The 22963-nt window shown below is 42.0% G+C and overlaps 1 protein-coding gene across 4 annotated transcripts in view; it reads right to left on the bottom strand.

Moving 5' to 3' along the window:
• VIT (vitrin) overlaps positions 1–22963 on the bottom strand; it is a 133229-nt gene that overhangs the window by 57876 nt on the left and 52390 nt on the right. For all 4 annotated transcript variants that reach the window (XM_082356753.1, XM_082356751.1, XM_082356754.1 and 1 more), the window contains exons 4-5: positions 9367–9523; positions 1790–1923 (exon numbers count right to left, since the gene is read on the bottom strand). In XM_082356753.1, the coding sequence (XP_082212879.1) occupies positions 1790–1923; positions 9367–9523 (291 nt within the window). The remainder of the gene's footprint in view (positions 1–1789; positions 1924–9366; positions 9524–22963) is intronic.

The raw sequence follows: 22963 nt of genomic DNA on the forward strand, positions 1-22963 counted from the left end.
GTGAAATTTTGGAGGGAACAAGATATTCATGTTGTTTTGAAGTATCACCCTACAGGTTGCTATTAATTACAAAGTATCTTTACCATGAAGAGATATGGTAAAGTATCCAAGTAATCAAATTTAGCATCAGCGACAAATGGACAAAATGATATTATGTGTCTCCTGATATGGCCATTTGTGATACTACACAAGGGATATGCTATGATACCACCTATATAGTATTCTTGACAAAATATTTAACCTGAATCCAACCATGAGGAAATAGCTGGACCTGTTTGTGGTCCAGACTGTGGGACATAGTACTAGATGACTGGCTGGGACTTCAAAAATGTCATCACTACTTATGACCAAAAAAGGAAGTGTGGTGGTAGACAGTTCTAGATTAAAGAAGACTAAATAGACATGACAACTAAATACAATGGATGATTTTTGATTGGATTGTAGATCCCCCCCCCCACAAAAAAGAAGAAGAAATTACTGTGAAGAATATTTGGGGGATAGTTGGATACAACTGAATAAGAACTTTTTCTTATTTATTAATATTTATTAATATTATTGTATCAATGTTAATTTTTTAGATGTGGTACTGTGGTTATTTAGGAAAATGTTTTAGCTCTTACCATACGTGTGCTGAAGTATTAAGGGATAAAGTGTCATCATGCCCACAGCTTATTTTCACATGGTTCAAACGAAATATAAATAGATAGATAGATAAAGCAAGTATAGCAAAATATTAACAATTGGTGAATCTGGGTGAAGAGAATATGGTATTCATTGTACTATTCTTTTAATTTTTCTGTAAATTTAAAAGTTTTCAAAATAAAAAGTTAGGTTGGGGAAATTCACAAAAATAAAAAGAGGGGAGCAGGCAGGTCATGATGATGGTACAAAGACCTTGGTTATCTTTTTACTGTGAAATAACACAGCCATGAGTTCATTCATATTACCTCTTTGGAAGAGGAAAAAAAAAAAAAGAGTGAAAATGATTATCTATAAAATCCTGTGGAGCGGGGCTTCCCTGGTGGCGCAGTGGTTGAGAATCTGCCTGCCAATGCAGGGGACACGGGTTCGAGCCCTGGTCTGGGAGGATCCCACATGCCGCGGAGCAACTGGGCCCGTGAGCCACAACTACTGAGCCTGCGCGTCTGGAGCCTGTGCTCCGCAACAGGAGAGGCCGCGATAGTGAGAGTCCCGCGCACCGCCAAGAGTGGCCCCCGCTTGTCACAACTAGAGAAAGCCCTCGCACAGAAACGAAGGCCCCAACACAACCATAAATTAAAAAAAAAAAAAAAAATCCTGTGGAGCCAGGTAGTGAGAATGGACTAAACAGTGAAACAATTAATTAAAAAAAAGAAATCTCAAATAAAATTGTAGCTCAGCGTTCTAAAAACCTGTCCCTATCTATCCATTTACCAGAATTCTCAAGGAATAAGCTTCCAGATATGAGGCACATTTGGCATAACTAAAGGAGTAGTTCAAAAATCCAGTTATTAAATGTAATTCACTTAATTAAAAGTTTGATTGGACTTACTGATAGCTACTGTGTGTTTAAAATGAGTAATTGGAGCCTTTTAATATTTCCAGACTTTGTAGTGATTTATCACTGTAATTGTAATTCATTGTTTCATGATCTTAACTATCAGAAGAACTAATGCTTCAGATTTTTATGAAATGAGGTGGGCCATAAACTAAAACTAATGGCACACTGAAAAGAGCACATTTCATCCCGTGAGGTCACTTAACTGAAGTGCCAGTTGTAGGGCAGCGTTTCTCCAGGGTGTGGGCATACCTGAGACGACAAAGGATTCTCTCCATCGTGGAAGGGATAACGACTGGACACCATTGGAGTAACTCCCTTTATAGCCAGACTGTCCAGCAACTTTCCGAACAAGTATTTTCCCTCCTGAGTTATCGAGCACACCACTGTGAAGAGAAAAAGAAAATTTTTTTTGAAGAAAGAACAGAAAAATATTGTTTGACATATAACAGACTTTGAAACCAGCCACCATCTTTATTTTTTTTCTTGTTCTACATGTTATACATTTTAAAAAATTTATTGGAGTATAGTTTATTTACAGTGTTGTGTTAGTTTCAGGTGTACAGCATAGTGATTCAGTTACACATATACATATGTTCATTCTTTTTCAGATTCTTTCCCTATATAGGTTATTACAGAATATTGAGTAGAGTTCCCTGTGTGATACAGTGGGCCCTTGTTGGTTATCTAATTTATATATAGTAGTGTGTATATGTTAATCCCAAGCTCTTAATTTATCCCTCTCCCCTTTGGTAACCATAAGTTTGCTTTCAAAATCTGTGAGTCTGTTTCTGTTTTATAAATAAGTTCATTTATATCATTTTTAAAAAATTAGATTCCACATATGGGTGATATCATATGATATTTGCCTTTGTCTGCCTTAGTTCACTTAGTATGATAATCTCTAGGTCCATCCATGTTGCTGCAAATGGCATTATTTCATTCTTTTTTTATGGCTGAGTAATATTCCATTGTATACATATACCACATCTTCTTTATCCACCCCTCTGTTGATGGACATTTAGGTTGCTTCCATGTCTTGGTTATTGTAAATAGTGCTGCAATGAACATTCTCTTTCTCAAGATTGCTTTGGCTATTTGGGGTCTTTTGTGTTTCCATACAAATTTAAAAAATTTTTGTTCTAGTTCTGTAAAAAATGCCATTGGTAATTTGATAGGGATTGCATTGAATCTGTAGATTGTCTTGGTGGTCTAGTCATTTTGACAATATTGATTCTTCCAATCCAAGAACATGGTATATCTTCCCATCTATTTGTGTCATTTTCGATTTCTTTCATCAGTGTCTTATAGTTTTCAGAGTACAGGCCTTTTGCCTCCTTAGGTAGGTTTATTCCTAGGTATTCTTTTTGATGCTATGGTAAATGGGATTGTTTCCTTAATTTCTCTTTCTGATCTTTCCTGATTAGTGTATAGGAAAGCAAGAGATTTCTGTGTATTAATTTTGTATCCTGCAATTTTACCAAATTCATTGATGAGCTCTAGTAGTTTTCTGGTAGCATCTTTAGGATTTTCTATGTATAGTATCATGTTATCTGCAAAGAGTGACAGTTTTACTTCTTCCTTTCCAACTTGGATTCCTTTCATTTCTTTTTCTTCTCTGATTGCCATGGCTAGGACTCCCAGAACTATGTTGAATAATAGTGGTGAGAGTGGACATCCTTGTCTTGTTCCTGATCTTAGAAGGAATGCCTTCAGCTTTTCACCATTGAGAATGATATTAGCTGTGGGTTTGTCATATATGGCCTTTATTATGTTGAGGTAAGTTCCCTCTCTGCCCACTTTCTGGAGAATTTTTATCATAAATGGGTGCTGAATTTTGTCAAAAGCTTTTTATGCATCTATTGAGATGATCATATGGTTTTATTCTTCAGTATGTTAATATGGCGTATCACACTGATTGATTTACAGATATTGAAGAATTCTTGCATCCCTGGGATAAATCCCACTTGATCATGGTGGATGATCCTTTTTGTTTTGTTTTGTTTTAAATTTTATTTATTTATTTATTTTTATTTATGGCTGTGCTGGGTCTTCGTTTCTGTGTGAGGGCTTTCTCCAGTTGCGGCAAGCGGGGGCCACTCTTCATCACGGTGCGCGGGCCTCTCACTATCGCGGCCTCTCTTGTAGCGGAGCACAGGCTCCAGACGCGCAGGCTCAGTAGTTGTGGCTCACGGGCCAAGTTGCTCCGCGGCACGTGGGATCTTCCCGGACCAGGGCTCGAACCCGTGTCCCCTGCATTGGCAGGCAGATTCTCAACCACTGCGCCACCAGGGAAGCCCCGTGGATGATCCTTTTAATGTATTGTTGGATTTGGTTTGCTAGTATTTTGTTGACTATTTTTGCATCTATGTTCATCAGAGATATTCAGTCACCATCTTTATTTAGAGATAGGAAAGCAGGGAGAGTAAGAAAACCTTCACCTTGACCTGCAGCCCAGCCCCCAAGAATGATGCTTCCATCACGTGGCCTGGCATCTGACTTCCCATGTTCGACGTCCTTTTCTTTCGTATTACAGGACCTGACCATGCCTCAAATTTCTTTTCTTTGGCTTCTTAATTCCTACTAGTTCTCCCTGAAGTAAAACCTGTTTCCTGACAATTTCCAATTTGGTTTTGTGACATCACAGAACGACTCCAACTATTTCAAAAGCTGGTACATTTTTTTTTCCATTTTTTTTTTTTTAAATTATTATTTATTTTTATTTATTTTTGGCTGTGTTGGGTCTTCATTTCAGTGCGAGGGCTTTCTCCAGTTTCGGCAAGCGGGGACCACTCTTCATCGTGGTGCATGGGCCTCTCACTATCGCGGCCTCTCTTGTTGTGGATCACAGGCTCCAGACGCTCAGGCTCAGTAGTTGTGGCTCACGGGCCTAGTTGCTCCGCGGCATATGGGATCTTCCCAGACCAGGGCTCGAACTCGTGTCCCCTGCATTGGCAGGCAGACTCTCAACCACTGCGCCACCAGGGAAGCCCCAAGCTGGTACATTTTTAAAAGCAAATTATTCCTTTTATTTTGGGCTAGGGAACGAAGGTGTGTAGCTAAATTAAATTCATTTAAAAGAGTCCCCAAAGGCTGGAAATTGTTTCTTTAATTTCTAGGATTTTGAAGGTTTTAGATCCTGATGTGATAGTAACTGACATATCTAACTCTTTGCCTCCATTGAAGCAGGGGCTCCAGTATGTCATTTCCTTGCCCCAGAGCCTAACACGGCTCCCTTGGGTATCTGTAATCTACAGCACAGGGGAGCTAAAAAAGTTCTTAGATTTGTTCCCATCAACACCCTTCCTTCCCTACAGGAATGAGCGTTGCCATTTCCTGCCCTCCCACCTTCATGGTGAGTCAACAACTTTCAACACTCCACTTCCCAACAACTTGGAAAGAAAGTGATAATAATACTTGACATGTAAAGCCATTAATTGCTTTAGAATCATCCCCACTAATGGATCTCACTGAGTTCTCCTAGCAAACCTACTGGCTGTGGAGCAGAGGGAATGCTGTTATTCCCACTTCACAGAGACAGGCTTAGACAGGTGGAGGGACTCACTCCAGATTTTGTAACTTCTAAATTGCAAGGTAGGGATTTGAACCCAGGTCTAAATGACCTGGAATCCTGGGTTTGCCCCACTTGGTCACAGTTGCCTCTCAGGGTTCAAAAGCCATGGGCATCTCCCAACACCAAGTCCTCATCCCTCCATCATGTCTTTGCAACCCTGCCTGCCCTTCTCCAGGCAGCTCTCAGTCAGGGCCCCTCACTTCTCCCAGCTGCAGCCAGGCCGGCCTCTTCTCTCCTGACGGCCCACTTGATTTCCACTCCTGTGGCTCTGTTCATGCTGTTCTTTGCTCTGGAGAACCTGTGCCTTCTCTCCAACACCTCCTTCTCCATGACTTTGCTATGCCCCTTCCTAACAATGCCTTCGAATCTTGTCTTTCCATGGAGACTCTGATTTTATTTGGTCTTGTGCTACTTCCTAAAAATTCCTTGAGTTAACTTTGTCTCCCAACTAGATTAGAAATTTTCTTATGGGAAGACAGTGGTTTTGCTTCTGCATTAGAAGGCCTGTCGGTGTGCGGACACCACTCATGCTGGTTTGGGAAAGCCAGTTATTAGGCTTCAGGATTGTGCCGGTTCATTTCACAATGGTAGTTTGAAATCAGCCACAGTGGGAGTATTTATGCCACAGATGTTGGTAAACCAGCACTCCCCAGCCCTCCATTTAGGAGGGCTGGTTGGTGAACCTTTACCACCACACCACTGTCATAGGCTGAAAATTCAGATTATTTTTTAAAAAATTACCCCAATTATCCCATGGTCCCTAACTGATAAGTGGGGGAAACAGAAATAGCTCTTATCTGTTTACTTCCCCCCTGGAGAAATTATTCTGCCCCTGGATTTATACTCCATTGTATTGAGGAAATGTTCGTGCACTCATTCTTGTTTAAAAGTCAGAAGCGCTGTAGGTGCCACTCAGAGTGGAAAGAGGGGCTGAGCTTCCCTTTGCTCAGGCTGTTTAAAGGGAATGGGGTGGGCCCGGGGGGTTCTCAGGCTGGACAGGGAGGCTGAGATCCCTTGTGACAGTGATATAAGACCCAAAACCCAGACTTTGGGAAAGGCATGGAAACAGAACTCTTGTCTTCTCATGAGATTTTCCTGTTGCAGAAGAGAGTGATGCCTTGTGAATGGACTTCACTGGAGGCCGTGCACGTTCCCACACATTGTCCTAGAGGAGGGCAGATCCTGGGGCAGTCAGTGGTCTATCAACTCCAGGAGGCGACAGAAATCCCAGGGGAGGAATGCACCGGACGCTTGTTCACCACAGGAGATACCAGAGGAGGGAGAGAGCCTGAAAGGCTGTGGTTGTACTTATAAAGCAGATGGGGGCTCAGAGCCATGGTAGTTTGGAGAATTTATATAAATGCGACCTCGTGTGTACCCTCATTGAGGTGGAGGCACTTCATATATATTCTCTCAAAGAACAAAACCAGTTCCACTCCTTTGCATTCCTCAGACACCCTGCATGATGCTGAACATGGCTTTGAGGTTCACCTCCTCCCTGACCCTGGTACCAGGGCACTGGGATAATCTGAGGGTCAGCTTAGTGGCTCAGAGAAAAGGGACTGCCCACAACGAGGCCAGGTTTTGAATGGCTGCCATTCTCAAGGTGGGCCTCTGGTCAGAAATCTATGCTCTGCATGGAGATGGCCTCTTCATTGTCCCATCTCAGAGAACTCTCCCCTCTCTCCAGGCCTTGGTCCCACTTTAAACACAGAAATTAGTTCAGGATAAGACTGAGCCAAAATATGATGCCTCAGATATGTTCATCATCCCTTTGGTTTGAAAGAATCAAGGGGATCACTCATAATAAGGCATCTGATTGTCATACTTTGTATGAAATTTAAATCCTTTAAGCTAAGTCTGAATTTCTAAACCAAAGTGTGCTCTCTCCAGTTTCCCAGTTCTGACTGCAGGGGACTCTGGCAGGACAGTGATGCGAGGTCCTTCACACATTTTCCACTCTATTTTCTGTCTTAAATCCTGCCTTCTAAAAACAGACTCCTTCTGTTTGTGAAAAACGGAACTGGTATTATCCAAAATTCCTATCTGTTTTCCCTTAAGACCTCTATACCTCCTCCTTATGGATAGTGACTCCTTCTTTCCAAACAGTTTCCTACAGTATCAGTCACTGGTCCAGGAAGCTACAAGGCATTCCGTTGCTCCAGCAGCGAATCTTGTTTCTTGAAACAGTCAGACTCTTCTCCTCTGTCCCTCTCCCCTCATCTATATTCTTGCCAGATAGTTCCTATGCTCCAACCCAAATGCTGGGATTGCTGAGTCCTGGTCCTTGTCAATGCCCTTCTTATTTTCTCTCTAGAGGTGTGTCTGTTCATCATAAAAACCTTTCCCCACTCTGACCGCCCCATCACGTCCTCACGTCCTCTCGGTTCTTATGTAAATGTATCACCTGGGCTCTGGGCTGGAAGTCAGGGGACACAAGTTCTAGTCCTGGATGTGCAACTAACTAGCAACTTAATTAACTTCCCTATGCCTCCCTTCCTCTTCTAACAACGGGGGATGCTAGCAGCAGCCTCATAGGGCTGAGATGATGCTAGAAGGAGAGGATCTCAGTGTAAGGGGTTATTGTCATTATGATGACATCTTGGTGAGCTCACATTAACTTGTGTGGCTCTGTACCTCACAGGACCAAGGAAAGGCAAGAGAGAGCCAGCAAATGCCAGACGAAGCAAGTGCCAACCATCTCAGACCACAGTTGGAAAAATACAGGCAGCCTTAAGATGGGCTCGGCCTCTGTAACATATGTCAGTGTCTACACAGACACAGACTGGAGCGTGCTAATGGTTGGCGGAGCTGTATTGGCATGCACATGTGTGTGTCAGGGTGTGTGTGAGCATGCACATGTGTGTTCTAGCACATGTGGGAGGCATGCATATGCGTACAAGTGATTGTGTGGAGGCATGCACATGTTCACGTGTAGATCTGCATATCGACTTGGTGCACAAAATTGATTTCAGAGTGAAAACAAAATATTTTTATTCCACAGTTTGGAGTTAAGGAACAGCATTTGGTGTTTTGTTCTTTAACGTTCCTCTATATATCCTTAGTAGAGCTTTTGTATTCCCACTCCCATTGAAAAATCAGGTAGCTGTTCATCTCTTTGGCTGATGGGGAAAAGAGTATGGCTGACAAAGTCTATTAGTAAGTCTTAAATCTTATTTTAGGCATAGATTTTTTTTTTTTTTTACTTCTTCCCCAAATTTCAGAGAGACTACTGACTAGACACCTTGAAAAGGAATGAATTTTATGTCACCCCTCTCTCTGGCGGAGATACAACTGAACAATCAAGTGACTGGCATGCAAGTAAAGAAAAGGAAAAAGATACCGGAAGCCTGAATAATTGAGAAACTCATCAGTATCCAGCAGCCAACCACTGACTTTGAGCCACATCTCAAAGTAGTGCTGGCTGGTGAATAGAAGTGGGGGGACTGGACTTGGGTTCCAATCCCCACTCGGATACTTTTTAATGGTGTGGCTTTAGAAAGGCTATTCAACCTCTCTTCACCTTTAAGAGGTCGACAACAACGGTGGTAGATACCGCACAGGGGAATGGTGAGGGCCCCGAATTAGATAACACAGGTGGAGTGCTTGACACATACCCATTTTCAAAGATATTAAGCAAACATGCATTTCCCTGGGTTTTGGCTCCAAGCCTAAGCAAAAGAAGTGTGAGGCTTCTGTGAAGGTCGCTATTGCCTTTCCTCATTTAGGCAGTGACGTGGTCCAAAGCATGTCATGCCTCCTGTCCTCCTTCCCGGATCCCCCATCAATGGCTGACCAGGCAGGACCCCCTGTCACCCTCCTTCTCACTTTTCCTGTTCCTATTTGTCTCCAGGTCATCAACTGGAGCTGTGACATTTCTTCTCTAAACTTCTGGGCCTTCCTTAGTCATGTCCCTATTATCTCCTTGCTCAGCGCATACAGGTAAAAATAAAAATGCTTTACATCATCAAGAACTTTGGTTTCCTCATTATGAACACAAAAGAGTAGGATTCTCCCTCCCACCCCCACCCATTAAGGTGTAAAGAGAAGTCAGTCCTCCTTTCCAGAGAGATCTGAAAGGAGATCCAGGACCATGCACAGATTCTGGGTCATCCCGTGGGATAGGGCTGCCAGATAAAATACAGGATGCTCCATTAAGTTTGTTTGTTCTTGCTTGCTAATCAGGCAACCCTGCACCGGGGGCACCCTGCCCACACTTTGATTGCTCGTGCTTAAGAAGCTCAGCGCTACCCACCTGTGAACCGCAGCGCCACACACGCTGGAGTAAGATGCATAGACGTCAGTGCCATAAACGTGGTACCTGGGGTCTTGGCATCCTGCTGGACATTTCACAATGAACTCGGGATTGATTATCTTTCCAGCTCTCACATCACAGTTGATCTGAGGCACAGCTGGGAATGCAAAATGAGGTCAAGATTACACCTTGTGGTATCAGCTTATATATGGGGTGACTGTTAGGTCATAACTATTCATTTACTTAATCTCTAAAAGCCAGAGCCTGGGCTGACCCTGGATCCCCTCCGTATAATGAAAGCAAAGAGGTAATTAGGACACTCCTCAGACCAAAAGAGCAATCACCATCCACTGCACTTAACCTGCTGAGAGCAAGAACAAGAGGCTCATTCCTGTGCTTATTCGAACAATTAATTAATTGAAGAAGAGAACGCTGGGAAAAGACCTGCCTCCAGTGGTCAGAAATGTCAGCCTGAGTCCGCGATTAGAGAATACTGGTTTTTCAGTTGCTCTGGAGCTAGCCCAGGAAAAGAGGAAACTCTCAGAAAACCTCGCAGGAGGAAGAAAGGTATTCGGAAAGGGCAAGCGAGAGAGCATGGGCCTTGCGTCGGGACCAGCCGGGACAAGGTGGGCTGCTGCAGCAGAGGCCCCGGACTGGAGCCTGCAGGGAGCCTGGGGATGGGTAGGGCTGGGCCAGGTGAAGGAGGCTTGAGTGCTTGCGTTCTGTGCGGGAGGTGGGACTCGATGGAAGGTGTTTGGACAGGGGAGATAGATAATGAAGTGATCTTTTGTCTCGGTCCTAGAGGCTGGGTCCTAGCTCCAGGGTCAGGATGGGAGTGATCTTTCCTCATCCGCCTCCACACTCGGTGGAAAGCTGGGGACTGCCCTGCTAGGCACCCAGGGGAAGCTCATTCATTCTGTCCTCCCTCCTCTCCGGCTTGGTGACGCCATTGACAGGCTAGCAGCATTCACTAGGCAAGGCTGCGTTAGCCTGAAGCTTGCTTAGGGGATGAGACAGTGTAGATGCTCTAGTGGCAGTACCTAAGAGGGGGTGTGGCTGCATCTTCCCTGAAAAAAATTTCCCTCAAAAACTCCTGAATGAAAAGGTCTCCTAGAGGACCCTATATTGATGTCTGGGAGCTAGGAATAGATCCTCTAGAAGGGACTCTGAAACATAAGCACTATTCAAAGAGTAAGCAGGCTCAGGAGGGATCTGGAAACCACCAGATGGGAGGGCTGCCTGGCGGAGATGGGGTGTTTGGCCATAAGAAGGCGAGCATTTGGAGGCAAGTACAGCTGTCTTCACACGTAGGACTGTCGTGTGCTATGACATCAGAGGACTGAGCTAGAACTAAGGGGGAGATTTTCTATGGAGGCATTTTTTGCCAAAAAGAACTTTCTAGTAAATGAAGTTGCCCTTGAAGGAAGGGGCTGGAAGTATGCAAGCAGGGACTGAACAGTTGAAGAGGGGATGTCTCCACTGGGTGGGAGGTAGAAAGAAAGCCCCGCCCAGTGGTAAGAGCCTGTGATTACAAACATGGATTCAGAATCTCTGCCAGGCCACCCATCCTCTAACTGGGTTACTGAGATGGTCTCAGAGTTGTTAATAGCTTCCAGCTGTATCCAAAATGCACTTTTTTTTTTTTTTAACCCTTATGTGTCTGAATGGAGCAGAGTTGCATTTCATTCAGACCGGAGAGAGAACTAAAGTTAGAACTCCTGCTCTTTTCCTAACCCCCCTCCCAGACAATCTTGGCCACGCAGGGCTGGGCCAGCATGGAAGTCTTTCTCCTGGGAGCCCGGGGGCTGAGTGTGATCACAGGCTAAAACAATTTGTGGTCCACATTAGGGAGGGAAGCGCTGCGCTTAAAATGGTTTTGTGGTCTCGTTCTTCCCACCACACGCTGCTTCCTCTCCAAAGTTATTTTCTTTTTATCTTTCATTCTTTTAAACCCTGATACTCAAGGCTGCCTTGACTATTTTGAGTCTTGGATTATTGTTCTAAAATGCCAGTTTTGGGACTGAAGATGCCTGTGTAGTCTCTCCTTAAATTAGTTAATTGTTGGATCACTGGGTGTAACTAAATGCTTTCAGCTCTCCTCCCTTCCACAGATCACTGCCCCACTCCCGAATGCATCTCCTCCCTTAGATGTAAAGAAAATGGAAGCATTCCTTCTCAGCTCTTAGTTACATGAAATAGGAAGTGACGAGCTCTGTGACCTGGGATTCAATTTGGATGTGACTTTGTCACCCTGAGAGTTTGGATCTCCTGGTAGGCCAACCCAACTCTTCTGGAGTTGTAAACTAGCTCTATCTAGAAGCTTATTGCATGAGTGTCATACAATGATCCAACCTATTGCAAGAAAGGTGCAGATGCGGTAGAATTTTCCATGAAATAGTTGGTTTAAAAAGACAAGGGGAAAAGTGTTGCATGGGAATATTTTGCTTCCGGCTAATCAATTCCCACCCCTCCCCACCCCACCCCTTCCTGTAGGGGGAATTTGTTTTTTGTTTTTCTTTTTGCTTTGTCTTGTTTTTACAAAGGCCTGGGCAAGCCCTTAAATAAGATCTGCTGCTTTATCTGCACCCAGCTGGATTAGAAAACTTGGTGAATTAGCTCATCCCACGGGGTGGGGGGCTGTAAAATGATATCAAGCACATATGCTCATGCACTTTGGAAGAACAGGGTACAATGACAAAGTTGGCTAAAGGTCAAATATTTGTTCAATTTGTACAGAAAATTCAGCTGGAGAGAGTGAGCTAATTACAATTTCAGAGTAATTGCCAAAATCATTGGAAAGTGTAATGTCTAAATCCAGCTGGCAAGAAGCAGCATCTGCATCTTTTTTGGCTGCTCTTCTTTGAGTATATGGAAACCACGATTTATTCTTTTACAGTATTTTCTCAGTTATTTGTGAAGTAGTCTGTTTTCTTATAACCTTCCAGGAATCTTCCATCCATCCACTTAAAGCCGAAATGATATGATTTATCTTTGCATTTACTCTGAATACATTTGAACTATTCCATCTTACAGCTTAGGTCTTCCTTTTCTCTCTCTTTCTCTTCTGTCGTATAGGTTCATTTTCTTTCTCTCTTCTTTTTTTTTTAACATCTTTATTGGAGTATAATTGCTCCACAATGGTGTGTTAGTTTCTGCTTTATAACAAATGAATCAGCTATACCTATACATGTATCCCCGTATCTCCTCCCTCTTGCATCTCCCTCCCACCCTCCCTATCCCACCCCTCTAGGTGGTCACAGAGCACTGAGCTGATCTCCCTGTGCTATGCGGCTGCTTCCCACTGGCTATCTATTTTACATTTGGTAGTGTATATATGTCCTTGCCACTCTCTTACTTCGTCCCAGCTTACCCTTCCCCCTCCCCGTGTCCACAAGCCCACTCTCTATGTCTGTGTCTTTATTCCTGTCCAACCCTTAGTTTCTTCAGAACCATTTTTTTTTAGATGCTATATATATGTGTTAGCATACAGTATTTGTTTTTCTCTTTCTTTTTTTTTTTTTTTGGGTGCAGAGTCAGTTTTTTATTGAAGTACAGTTGATTTACAATGTTAATTTCTGCTGTACAGCAAAGTGACTCAGTTAAATATATATGCATTCTTTCTCATACTTTTCCATTATGGTTTATCACAGGATATTGAATTTAGTTCCCTGTGCTGTATAGTAGGACCTTGTTGTTTATCCATCCTATATATAATAGTTTGCATCTGCTAACCCCAAACTCTCAATCCATCTGTCCCCCAATGAATTCATTTTTTTTTTAAACATCTTTATTGAAGTATAATTGCTTCACAATGGTGTGTTAGTTTCTGCTTTATAACAAAGTGAATCAGCTACACATATACACACGTTCCCATATCTCCTCCCTCCTGCATCTCCCTCCCTCCCACCCTCCCCATCCCACCCCCCCAGGTGGTCACAAAGCACCGAGCTGATCTCCCTGTGCTATGTGGCTGCTTCCCACTAGCTATCTATTTTACATTTGGTAGTGTATATATGTCCATGACACTCTCTCACCCTGTCACATCTCGCCCCTCCCCCTCCCCATATCCTCAAGTCCACTCTTTAGTAGGTCTGTGTCTTTATTCCCATCTTGCCACTAGGTTCTTCATGACCATTTTTTTTCCCCTTAGATTCCATATATATGTGTTAGCATACTGTATTTGTTTTTCTCTTTCTGACTTACTTCACTCTGTATGACAGACTCTAACTCCATCCACCTCATTACAAATACCTCCATTTCATTTCTTTTTATGGCTGAGTAATATTCCATTGTATATATATGCCACATCTTCTTTATCCATTCATCTGTCGGTGGACCCTTAGGTTGCTTCCATGTCCTGGCTATTGTAAATAGAGCTGCAATGAACATTGTGGTACATGACACTTTTTGAATTATGGTTTTCTCAGGGTATATGCCCAGGAGTGGGATTGCTGGGTTGTATGCTAGTTCGTTTTCAGTTTTTTAAGGAATCTGCATACTGTTCTCCATAGTGGCTGTATCAATTTACATTCCCACCAACAGTGTAAGAGGGTTTCCTTTTCTCCACACCCTCTCCAGCATTTATTGTTTGTAGACTTTTTGATGATGGCCATTCTGACCAGTGTGAGGTGATACCTCATTGTAGTTTTGATTTGCATTTCTCTAATGATTAGTGATGTTGAGCATCCTTTCATGTGTTTGTTGGAAATCTGTATATCTTCTTTGGAGAAATGTCTATTTAGGTCTTCTGCCCATTTTTGGATTGGGTTGTTTGGTTTTTTGATATTGAGCTGCATGAGCTCCTTGTATATTTTGGAGATTAATCCTTTGTCAGTTGCTTCGTTTGCAAATATTTTCTCCCATTCTGAGGGTTGTCTTTTCGTCTTGTTTATGGTTTCCTTTGCTGTGCAAAAGCTCTTAAGTTTCATTAGGTCCCACTTGTTTATTTTTGTTTTTATTTCCATTTCTCTAGGAGGTGGGTCAAAAAGGATCTTGCTGTGATTTATGTCATAGAGTGTTCTGCCTATGTTTTCCTCTAAGAGTTTTATAGTGTCTGGCCTTACGTTTAGGTCTTTAATCCATTTTGAGTTTATTTTTATGTATGGTGTTAGGGAGTGTTCTAATTTCATTCTTTTACATGTAGCTGTCCAGTTTGCCCAGCACCACTTATTGAAGAGGCTGTCTTTTCTCCATTGTATATTCTTGCCTCCTTTATCAAAGGTAAGTTGACTATATGTGCGTGGGTTTATCTCTGGGCTTTCTATCCTGTTCCATTGATCTATATTTCTGTTTTTGTGCCAGTACCATACTGTCTTGATTACTGTAGCTTTGTAGCAGAGTCTGAAGTCTGGGAGCCTGATTCCTCCAGCTCCGTGTTTCTTTCTCAAGATTGCTTTGGCTATTTGGGGTCTTTTGTGTTTCCATACAAATTGTGAAACTTTTTGTTCTAGTTCTGTGAAAAATGCCATTGGTAGTTTGATAGTGATTGCATTGAATCTGTAGATTGCTTTGGGTAGTAGAGTCATTTTCACAATGTTGATTCTTCCAATCCCAGAACATGGTATATCTCTCCATCTGTTTGTATCATCTTTAGTTTCTTTCATCAGTGTCTTATAGTTTTCTGCATACAGGTCTTTTGTCTCCTTAGGTAGGTTTATTCCTAGGTATTTTATTCTTTTTGTTGCAGTGGTAAATGGGAGTGTTTCCTTAATTTCTCTTTCAGATTTTTCATCATTAGTGTATAGGAATGGAAGAGATTTCTGTGCATTAATTTTGTATCCTGCTACTTAACCAAATTCATTGATTAGCTCTAGTAGTTTTCTGGTAGTATCTTTAGGATTTTCTATGTATAGTATCATGTCATCTGCAAACAGTGACAGCTTTACTTCTTCTTTTCCGATTTGGATTCCTTTTTTTTCTTTTTCTTCTCTGATTGCTGTGGCTAAAACTTCCAAAACTATGTTGAATAGTAGTGGTGAGAGTGGACAACCTTGTCTTGTTCCTGATCTTGGAGGAAATGGTTTCAGTTTTTCACCTTTGAGAAAGATGTTGGCTGTGGGTTTGTCATATATGGCCTTTATTATATTGAGGTAGGTTCCCTCTATGCCTATTTTCTGGAGGGTTTTTATCATAAATGGGTGTTGAATTTTGTCAAAAGCTTTTTCTGCATCTATTGAGATGATCATATGGTTTTTCTCCTTCTGTTTGTTAATATGGTTTATCATATTGATTGATTTGTGTATATTGAAGAATCCTTGCATTCCTGAGATAAACCCCACTTGATCATAGTGTATGATCCCTTTAATGTGCTATTGGATTCTGTTTGATAATCTTTTGTTGAGGATTTTTGCATCTATGTTCATCAGTGATATGGGTCTGTAGTTTTCTTTTTTTGTGTGACATTTTTGTCTGGTTTTGGTATCAGGGTGATCGTGGCCTCGTAGAATGAGTTTGGGAGTATTCCTCCCTTTGCTATATTTTGGAAGAGTTTGAGAAGGAAAGGTGTTAGCTCCTCTCTAAATGTTTGATAGTATTCGCCTATGAAGCCATCTGGTCCTGGACTTTTGTTTGTTGAAAGATTTTTAATCACAGTCTCAATTTCAGTGCTTGTGATTGGTCTGTTTATATTTTCTATTTCTTCCTGGTTCAGTCTCAGAAGGTTGTGCTTTTCTAAGAATTTGTCCATTTCTTCCAGGTTGTCCTTTTTATTGGCATAAAGATGCTTGTAGAAATCTCTCATGAGCCTTTGTATTTCTGCAGTGACAGTTGTTACTTCTCCTTTTTCATTTCTAATTCTATTGATTTGAGTTGTCTCCCTTTTTTTCTTGATGAGTCTGGCTAATGGTTTATGAATTTTGTTTATCTTCTCAAAGAACCAGCTTTTAGTTTTATTGATCTTTGCTATTGTTTCCTTCATTTCTTTTTCATTTATTTCTGATCTGATCTTTATGACTGCTTTCCTTCTGCTAACTTTGGGGTTTTTTTGTTCTTCTTTCTCTAATTGCTTTAGGTGTAAGGTTAGGCTGTTTATTTGAGGTGTTTCTTGTTTCTTGAGGTAGGATTGTATTTCTATAAACTTCCCTCTTAGAACTGCTTTTGCTGCATCCCATAGGTTTTGGGTCATTGTGTTTTCATTGTCATTTGTTTCTAGGTTTTTTAAAATTTCCTCTTTGATCTCTTCAGTGATCGCTTGGTTATTTAGTAATGTATTGTTTAGACTCCATCTGTTTGTATTTTCTACAGATTTTTTCCTGTAGTTGATATCTAGTCTCATAGCATTGTGTTTGGAAAAGATACTTGATACGATTTCAATTTTCTAAAATTTACCAAGGCTTGATTTGTGACCCAAGATATGATCTATCCTGGAGAATGTTCCATGAGCACTTGAGAAGAAAGTGTATTCTGTAGTTTTGGATGGAATGTCTTATAAATATCAATTAAGTCTATCTTGTTTAGTGTATCATTTAAAGCTTGTGTTTCCTTATTTATTTTTGTTTTGGATGATCTGTCCATTGGTGAAAGTGGGGTGTTAAAGTCCCCTACTATTATTGTGTTACTGTTGATTTCCCCTTTTATGGCTGTTAGCATTTGCCTTTTGTATTGAGGTGCTCCTATGTTGGGTGCATAAAGATTTACAATTGTTATATCTTCTTCTTGGATTGATCCCTTGATCATTATGTAGTGTCCTTCTTTGTCTCTTGTAATAGTCTTTAAAGTCTGTTTTGTCTGATATGAGAATTGCCACTACAGCTTCCTTTTGATTTCCATTTGCATGGAATATCTTTTTCCATCCCCTCACTTTCAGTCTGTATGTGTCCCTAGGTCTGAAGTGGGTCTCTTGTAGACAGCATATATACGGGTCTTGTTTTTGTATCCATTCAGCCAGTCTGTGTCTTTTGGTTGGATCATTTAATCCATTTACATTTAAGGTAGTTATCGATATGTATGTTCCTATTACCATTTTCTCAATTGTTTTGTGTTTGTTATTGTAGGTCTTTTCCTTCTCTTGTGTTTCCTGCCTAGAGAAGTTCCTTCGGCATTTGTTGTAAAGCTGGTTTGGTGGTGCTGAATTCTCTTAGCTTTTGCTTATCTGTAAAGGTTTTAATTTCTCTTTCAGATCTGAATGAGATCCTTGCTGTATAGCGTATTCTTGGTTGTAGGTTTTTCCCTTTCATCACTTTAAATATGTCCTGCCACTCCCTTCTGGCTTGCAGAAAGATCAGCTGTTAACTCTGTGGGGATTCCCTTGTATGTTATTTGTTGCTTTTCCCTTGCTGCTTTTAATATTTTTTCTTTGTATTTAATTTTTGATAGTTTGATTAATATGTGTCTTGGCGTGTTTCTCCTTGGATTTATCCTGCATGGGACTCTCTGTGCTTCCTGAACTTGATTGACTATTTCCTTTCTCATATTAGGGAAGTTTTCAACTCTAATCTCTTCAAATATTTTCTCAGTTCCTTTCTTTTTCTCTTCTTTTTCTGAGACCCCTATAATTTGCATGTTGGTGCATTTAATGTTGTCCCAGAGGTGTCTGAGACTGTCTTCCATTCTTTTCATTCTTTTTTTTAAATTCTGCTCTGCAGTAGTTATTTCCCCTATTTTATCTTCCAGGTCACTTATCCGTTCTTTGCCTCAGTTATTCTGCTATTGATTCCTTCTAGAGAATTTTTCATTTCATTTATTGTCTTGTTCATCATTGTTTGTTTGCTCTTTAGTTCTTCTAGGTCCTTGTTAAACGCTTCTTGTATTTTCTCCATTCTATTTCCAAGATTTTGGATCATCTTTACTATCATTACTCTGAATTCTTTTTCAGGTAGACTGCCTATTTCCTCTTCATTTGTTTGGTCTGGTGGGTTTTTACCTTGCTCCTTCCTCTGCTGTGTGTTTCTGTGTCTTCTCATTTTGCTTAACTTACTGTGTTTGGGGTCTCCTTTTCGCAGGCTGCAGGTTCGTAGTTCCCGTTGTTTTTGGTGTCTGCCCCCAGTGGGTAAGGTTGGTTCAGTGAGTTGTAGGCTTCCTGGTGGAGAGGACTGGTGCCTATGTTCTGGTGCATGAGGCTGGATCTTGTCTTTCTGGTGGGCAGGGCTGCATCTGGTGGTGTGTTTTGGGGTGTCTGTGACCTTATTATGATTTTAGCCAGCCACTCTGCTACTGGGTGGAGTTGTGTTCCTGTCTTGCTAGTTGTTTGGCATAGGGTGTCCAGCACTGTAGCTTGCTGGTTGTTGAGTGGAGCCAGGTCTTAGCATTGAGATGGAGATCTCTGGGAAAGCTTTCGCTGTTTGATATTATGTGAAGCCAGGAGGTCTCTGGTGGACCAGTGTCCTGAACTCAGCTCTCCCACCTCAGAGGCACCAGCCTGATACCCAGCCAGAGCACCAAGACCCTGTCAGCCACATGGCTCAGAAGAAAAGGGAGAAAGAAAGAAAGAAAGAAAGAAGGAAGGAAGGAAGGAAGGAAGGAAGGAGGAAGGAAAGAAAGAAAGAAAGAAAGAAAGAAAGGATAAAATAAAGTTACTAAAATAAAAAATTATTAAAAATTAAAAAGTAATAACAAACAAACAAACAAACAAAAAATGGACAGACAGAACTCTAGGACAAATGGTAAAAGCAAAGCTATACAGACAAAATCACACAAAGAAGCATACACATACACACTTACAAAAAGAGAAAAAGGAAAAAAAAAGTATATATAAAAAAGAAAAAGGAGAGAGCAACCAAATCAACAGACAGATCTACTAATGATAATAAACTCTAAATACTAAACTAAGATAAACATAAAGCCAGAAACAAATTAGATGCAGAAAGCAAACCCCAAGTCTACAGTTGCTTCCAAAGTCCACCACCTCAATTTTGGGATGATCTGTTTTCTATCAGGTATTCCACAGATGCAGCATACATCAGGTTGACTGTGAGGTTTAATCTGCTGCTCCTGAGGCTGCATGGAGAGATTTCCCTTTCTCTTCTTTGTTCGCACAGCTCCCGGGGTTCAGCTTTGGATTGGCCCCACCTCTGTGTGTAGGTTGCCTGAGGGCATCTGTTCTTCTCTGAGACAGGATGGGGTTAAAGGAGCGGCTGATTAGGCGGCTCTGGCTCACTCAGGCCGCGGGGGAGGGAGGGGTATGGAATGTGGGGTGAGCCTGCGGTGGCAGGGGCCGGCATGAGGTTGCAATAGCCTGAGGCGCGCCGTGTGTTCTCCCGGGGAAGTTGTCCCTGGATCTCGGGACCCTGGCAGTGGCGGGCTGCACAGGCTCCCGGGAGGGGAGGTGTGGAGAGTGACCTGTGCTCGCACACAGGCTTCTTGGAGGCTGCAGCAGCAGCCTTAGCATTTCATGCCCATCTCTGGTGTCTGCGCTGATCGCCATGGCTCGTGCCCGTCTCTGGAGCTCATTTAGGCGGTACTCTGGATCCCCTCTCCTCACGCACCCCGAAACAGTGGTCTATTGCCTCTTAGGCAGTTACAACTTTTTCCCGGACTCCCTCCCAGCTAGCTGTGGCGCACTAGCCCCCTTCAGGCTGTGTTCACGCAGCCAACCCCCGTCCTGTCCCTGGGATCTGACCTCTGAAGCCGGAGCCTCAGCTCCCAGCCCCCACCTGCCCCGGCAGGTGAGCAGACAAGCCTCTCGGGCTGGTGAGTGCTGGTCGGCACCGATCCTCTGTGTGGGAATCTCTCCACTTTGCCCTCTGCACCCCTGTTGCTGTGCTCCCTTCTGTGGCTCCAAAGCTTTCCCCCCGCCCACCCCCCATCTCCGCCAGTGAAGAGGTTTCCTAGTGTGTGAAAACATTTTCTCCTTAACAGCTCCCTCCCAGAGGTGCAGGTCCCATCCCTATTATTTTGTCTCTGTTTTTTCTTTTTTCTTTTGCCCTACCCAGGTACATGGGGAGTTTCTTGCCTTTTGGGAAGTCTGAGGTCTTCTGCCAGCGTTCAGTAGGTGTTCTGTAGGAGTTGTTCCACATGTAGATGTATTTCTGATGTATTTGCGGGGAGGAGGGTGATCTCCACGTCTTACTCCTCTGCCATCTTGAAGGTCTCTAGGTTCATTTTCATCTCTCTTTGGGTTTCATCTCAAAAGTGCAGAAATAAGACTTCCTTCAGAGGACAGGTCAAAACTAAGGCAGCTCAAGAAGTGTCCATCTCAGGTTTGAAGGGAGCAGGAAGACACTGATGTGGCAAATAAGACTCAGGGGACGGGGAATGGTGCATCCCCACTATTAACCTTGGGGGAGAACTTAGAAGTCATAAGAAGGTTTACTCCCAGGAACATTTGGAGAAAGCAAGAAGAGAGCATCTTCCATTCCTTCCTGAGTGGAGTTTTGTTGGTGGAAATGAGAGAACCCTGGGCTAAAGTCACAGAGATCCTGGGGGAGCCCAGAACTGCTTGAGTGGAAACTGAACAGAGACCTATTCCTCAGCCATCTGCTCTGCTTCCCCTCATATGATTCCTCAAGGTTACCTTGCCTTCTCATGGCCGTTGTGATTTTCTCGACAGAGCTCACATTAGAGCATCTCAGAATCTGCCAAGGATTCCTTCCCAGAGGCCCTTGGCACCAGACACAGGGAAAAGAGAACTATTTGCAACCCGATGGTTAGAATGAAAGGATAACCTTTAGATGCTGCTCACTGAGGTCATGTGTCTGCTGTACTGATCTCAGAGTGTTCCTGGGCAAAACTGGTACTGTTTGAGCCACTATCTTCATGCAACATTGGAATCTTAGAGGCACAGCTGCAAATGTTTCTGCTGTAAGTTGGTTCTTCTGCCTGACCTAATAACAGAGTGATTATTGGGTGATGTCCTACACAATAAGCCAATGATGTAGAGGCCAAATCAAACTGTATAATCTGTTTCTTATTTTCCATTCATCTTTTCAGTGAATGGGGCTTTCAAGGCAAGCCACATTGTTTTGGGAAAACAAATTTCTTCATCAATCAGTGGCAGCCATTGTAAGCTTGCCTCTTGGCTGTTAATGAGAAGAATTATTATAACATAAAAGCACTTATGCATAAACAGTTTTGATATGAAACTTAATTTTGTTCTACTGTGATATTCAACTAGAGTAAAATTCTATTTTTAAGAAAACTATGCAAAAATGTTAATTTAATGAAATAAAATGATCATCAAATAAAATTTGAAGATGAATGCTTCCTTCTCCTGACACCAGTGACCAGATCATGTTAATTCTTCTTTGGTAGCAAATTCTTTTGCAAAGCATTCTTTTCCATTTTTATTTTTTTTCTTTTTTAAAAAATATTTATTTACTTATTTGGCTGCGTCGGGTCTTAGTTGCAGCGCGTGGGCTTAGTTGCCCCATGGTATGTGGGATCTTAGTTCCCCAACCAGGGATTGAACCCATGTCCCCTGCATTGGAAGGCAGATTCTTAACCACTGGACCACCAGGGAAGTCCCTCTTTTCCATTTTTCTTAAAAAGTCTTTGACTATGTTGAGTCTTTTTTAAAAATTTATTTTATTATATTATAGTTGATTTACAGTGTTGTGTTAATTTCTGCTGTACAGCAAAGTGCTTCAGTTATACATATATATATATTCTTTTTCATATTGTTTTCAATTATGGTCTATCACAGGATATTGAATATAGTTCCCTGTGCTATACAGTAGGACCTTGTTGTTTATCCATTCTATACATAATAGTTTGCATCTGCTAATCCCAAACTCCCAGTCCTTCCCTCCCCCACCCACCCTCCCCCTTGGCAACCACGAAACTGTTCTCTATGTCTGTGAGTCTGTTTCTGTTTCATTGATAAGTTCATTTGTGTCATAGTTTAGATTCCACGTATAAGTGATATCATATGGTATCTGTCTTTCTCTTTCTGACTTACTTCACTTAGTATGATAATCTCTAGGTCCCATGCTGCTGCAAATGGCATTATTTCACTCTTTTTATTTAATGGCTGAGTAGTATTCCATTTTATATATATATATAATACACACACACACACACACACACACACACACACATACACATACCACATCTTCTTTAACCATTCATCTGTTGATGGACATTTAGATTGTTTCCATGTCTTGGCTATTATAAATAGTGCTGCTATGAACACAGGGGTGCATTTATCTTTTTAAATTATAGTTTTGTCCAGCTATATGCCCAGGAGTGTGATTGCTAGATGACCACATTGAATCTTTGGTCAAAAGCTATCAATATCTTTCTGCTGCCTTGAGGAAAAATTCCAAAATCTTTAAGGCCTTTCCACAGTCCCCTCCATGGAACTTCTGGGCTTGCCAATACTGCTGCTGGTACTTTTCAAATGCATGTTATCTTGCAAACTTGGCTTGTATCATTCCTTACACCTCGAAGCCTTTTTCCTTTCAGCTCTTCAAATGCTACTACTTTTTCAAGGTCCCAGTTTGTTACATTTTCTTTCATCTACTAGACTATACACTCCATGGGGGCAGGAATTTTTGTGTGTTTTGTTCGTTGCTGATCAACAGAATGTCTGCTGGATGAATGAAGGGATAAATGGAACCCATCCATTAGCAAGTCCTGCTAGTTTTATTTCCAAATCTGCAATTTCTCTCTGCTTTTGCCTTGGTCCAGTTCACTGACATTTCCTGTCTGGACTATTAACACA

This window comes from Balaenoptera borealis, assembly GCF_965194805.1.
Source record: "Balaenoptera borealis genome assembly, chromosome: 15".
Classification (NCBI taxonomy): domain Eukaryota; kingdom Metazoa; phylum Chordata; class Mammalia; order Artiodactyla; family Balaenopteridae; genus Balaenoptera; species Balaenoptera borealis.